This window comes from Glossina fuscipes, unplaced genomic scaffold, assembly GCF_014805625.2.
Source record: "Glossina fuscipes isolate IAEA_lab_2018 unplaced genomic scaffold, Yale_Gfus_2 59159, whole genome shotgun sequence".
Classification (NCBI taxonomy): Eukaryota; Metazoa; Arthropoda; class Insecta; order Diptera; family Glossinidae; genus Glossina; species Glossina fuscipes.
Genome location: NW_024001934.1, coordinates 2,967 through 6,510, shown reverse-complemented (window position 1 = coordinate 6,510; position 3,544 = coordinate 2,967). Strand labels below are relative to the sequence as shown.

At 30.2% G+C, this 3,544-nt stretch overlaps 1 protein-coding gene across 4 annotated transcripts in view; it reads right to left on the bottom strand.

The window, feature by feature from the left end:
* Positions 1 to 312: 312 nt before the first annotated feature.
* Positions 313 to 3,544, bottom strand: part of LOC119643217 — a 3,576-nt gene continuing 344 nt past the window's right edge. The window contains exons 2-4 of one of the 4 annotated variants that reach the window (XM_038042561.1): positions 2,876 to 3,064; positions 2,609 to 2,786; positions 313 to 1,580 (exon numbers count right to left, since the gene is read on the bottom strand). In XM_038042561.1, the coding sequence (XP_037898489.1) occupies positions 624 to 1,580; positions 2,609 to 2,786; positions 2,876 to 2,886 (1,146 nt within the window). In that variant the 5' untranslated portion in view covers positions 2,887 to 3,064 and the 3' untranslated portion in view covers positions 313 to 623. The remainder of the gene's footprint in view (positions 1,581 to 2,608; positions 2,787 to 2,875; positions 3,065 to 3,544) is intronic. The other 3 variants (XM_038042564.1, XM_038042562.1, XM_038042563.1) reach the window with 3 other exon arrangements.

The following is a 3,544-nucleotide window of genomic DNA, read 5'->3' as shown; positions in this document are numbered from 1 at the left end:
TTCACATACTAGTGGTGTGGGATATTAGGGAAGACGTCTAGAACTATTGCTTTCTCCCTTAGGACACCAACACAAATATTTTTTAATGCCTAAAAAACGATTGTGAAATTTTGATTACGAAAAACTAGGTTATTTTTGAAAGGTTAAGCATAATATTCCTTCTTTTTTTTAATATTTATTATATAAAACTTTTTGTTATTGAAAATATAAATACAAGCTGCTTAAATTTGCATTATATCATTTTAAGTGTCAAAGGAGTTGTGTAGAATTTTTTTTTTAAATGGAATAAGAAATTGTTGGAAACTAAAAATCTTTTCATTATTCCTTTCGTTTTTTTTAAGTTGCAGTTTAAATAATATAAGTTCCTATTTTTTAAATTTGGAAAGGAGAGGACTATAAGAAAACGTAAAAACATTTTCTTTTGAAGAAGTTCGAACAATGAATTTCAGCTCTTCATTCGGTCACGTTCTTAAATTTCTGAGCATATATTGCCATTTAGTTATCGCCGATGTAGTGTACTTTACCCTACTAAAAACATAAACATAGCCATTAATATCTATTATAAGACAACCAAAGTAACAAAAAGACAAAACGTATATAATTAAAGTGAAATTGTTTCAAAATTAATACAATATTCTAAAATAGTTATTATTATTATGCAAACGGTTTGATTGAAAGGCCGTTAGATCTTTATCTAAAGCTTCTTCAAGTAACTCAAAATCAATATCTTTCAATTCCACAACATGTTCCTCACCCAAGAGGGGATTGTAGATAACAAGCTTACGAATTTTTTTACCAGTTCGTTTGTAATAGGAAAGCGAATGTAAAATTGATTGGATAATTTTTTGATTGTATTTGACCCTTTTGGCACTTAAATCATACTTGGAAACCATAATTTCAAACGCAACGTCGCCATCGAATAGAATAACTGATTGAGCTTGAAAATATTCACAGTTGAGTTCGGGATACATCTCCATTGTGTTATATGTTAAACTATCCAAATATTTTACGATAGCCAATAAGTTCTCATAATAAGTGTGAAATTCTTTTCTCGGTACTACTCTTTCACCGAATATAGATCGCGAAAGCGAAACAACTTTAATACTATAGCGAATATCAATGGCTGTTGTATTTTTGTCCGTATATATTTTATAATGTTTCTTAATGGCTTCTTTTAACTTAGGGTTTTTAGCCGTTTGATAGTTTTCAGGATATTCAATCACGTGTTCTGCAAAACGATCTACTAGTTCCACATCATATTTATTTGCTAAATGCTTTCTTATAAAATATTTTATGTAGCGACCGTGAAAATCCTCTTTGCCTTTAGTACTCGGATGATATTGAAAAGTATTTCCAAATTGATTTGTTTCGATTTTCATATCTTGAGTAATAAATTCTTCCTCGTTATGATTAAAATAAAGTCCAAATGTTGTTGGAAATAAAGACTGCTGACGCCTAATAAAGCTAACGAAGGGTATCAGCTTAAAATTTTTTTCAAATTTTTTCTCCATATTATTATTATCTTTTTTGTTCTGCTCTACTGTCGTTTTTGTCTTTATTTCTTCGTCTGCTTCAGCATTCTGGAAAAGTAAAAAACAAAAAAATATCAAAAATTTTATATGCTAATCCTTTGTCAGATGTTTTGTCGGTTATGTAAGTATCGTACCATATCAACACATTTTACGGCTTATAAATAAGTAAGTAAGTAAATATTAGTCCTTTCGGTTATATTTTTGTACTAATAAGACCTATTCTATTTTTTATGATTTATTAGATGGCTGCTGTAAATATTTCTATAAAGGTTTCAGTCAATATCTGCGTTAAAATGTAAGGCGGAGATTTTATGGTTTTTAGACACGGTTACAGTTTACAGAGAGATCAAATCCATTTTCAAATTTCATTCAAAATTGTCGATTTAAAATTTATATGCCAACGTTATGCTTTTCCAATGACATGCAAGGAGTGCCTAACTGGATAGACACAAAATCCGATATTATTAACGTTTGTTAAGCGCCTTACTAATTAACAAAGGCACTCTTTCAACTGATCTTGCAGATGAATCCTGTAAACATTCGCGTTTGTCCCTATTTTCTTATAATTTATTATGAAGCTTTAATAAAATAAATTTCTTCGCCTCCTAGCTATCGTCACGAAAATGGACTTTTCTTGTAAGAGAATCTGCTTTAAAGGTGTAATTTTGAAATTCTATAATGAAAATGTAAAAATAGAAAATAAATTCGTGTAAATCGACTTGATTCTTAATATCATGTCAAGTTTTTAATCTAGTTTACTTAGTTTAACGCTAATACTATTACCTCGTAAGTCAAGCAGACTCATTTCGGAAAAAGTTAAAAGAAAAATATCCTGACAAAGCGTGTGAGGCGTCATTTAGATGAAAACGCCTTTAAACATTTATAATAATTTTTTCCACCTATTGTAGATTTCCAATACGCCGTTGCATTTTTTTTGCAGAACTGCCATCTGCTTTCAGTCAGGTCCTTAATGGACATGAAATTGAAACAACCATAAAAAGGACGACTACATTTTTCTCAGTTTCGCCAATAACTTCCCATCTCTCTTAATTCATTGGTAAACTGGACAGATATACCTTTGGAACTAGAACCGAATAATCGTTAGAAATTGGTGGATTTTGAAATCGTCCTTCTTTTATTTCTTCATTTGATTCATACTGTAACTTTGTGTTCACTTCAATCTTGCTTCCCATCTCTAGCCGCAAGTCCGCAAGTTTTTCATTTAAATTTTTATCCATTTTTCCACATGAAACTCTATAATTAAAAAAAATTTCTTAAAAACATTCAAATTTCTTAAATCATTAAAAAAATGGGATTTAAGAAGGAAAAAATAGGTCGCGCACCCGAGCTTCATACTTCTATTAGTAATCTGCTTATGTCTTTCTTCTTATTTTTTTACACTTCGCTCACGTCTTCAAATGTCTTGAAATGTGTTATAATATTCTTTAGCACTAGATTTATTTTCATTTATGAAAGACTTGATTAGTAAGCACCCACAGTGACTCTCATTAATATTGGGTCAAAAAATAAACCTAGTCCATTGTCCAACCATAAAAATTTATTATTATTATTATTATTTTAATTTTAGACTAATGAATTGAATTCTTAGACTAAAAAAAAAGACATTGAGCACTAGCAACACAGGCTATAGGCTACATATTAAAATATAAAAAAAAAGGAAAAAAACAAAAAATTTCCTGCCTTCCCTAACAAATTCTAGTATCAGCTTCCTATTACGTCCTTGTAACAACAGCTAACAGCGATAATGGCAATGATCATGTTATAGTTTCTGTTGGCATGGCATTGGAGCCAATAGGATCGAAAGACTGATGTTTATGAATGGCATTTTAAATAAGTAGGGACATTTAAGGATATTGAAAGAAAGTTTGAAGAAAATTGCGGACAAGTTTGATATTTTGGAAACATTAAAATTCTACCAAGATAACGACGTTAAGCATAAGTTTCGACTAATTTAAGAATGACTCTTCTATAGCTGCCCAATGGGCTTCAAC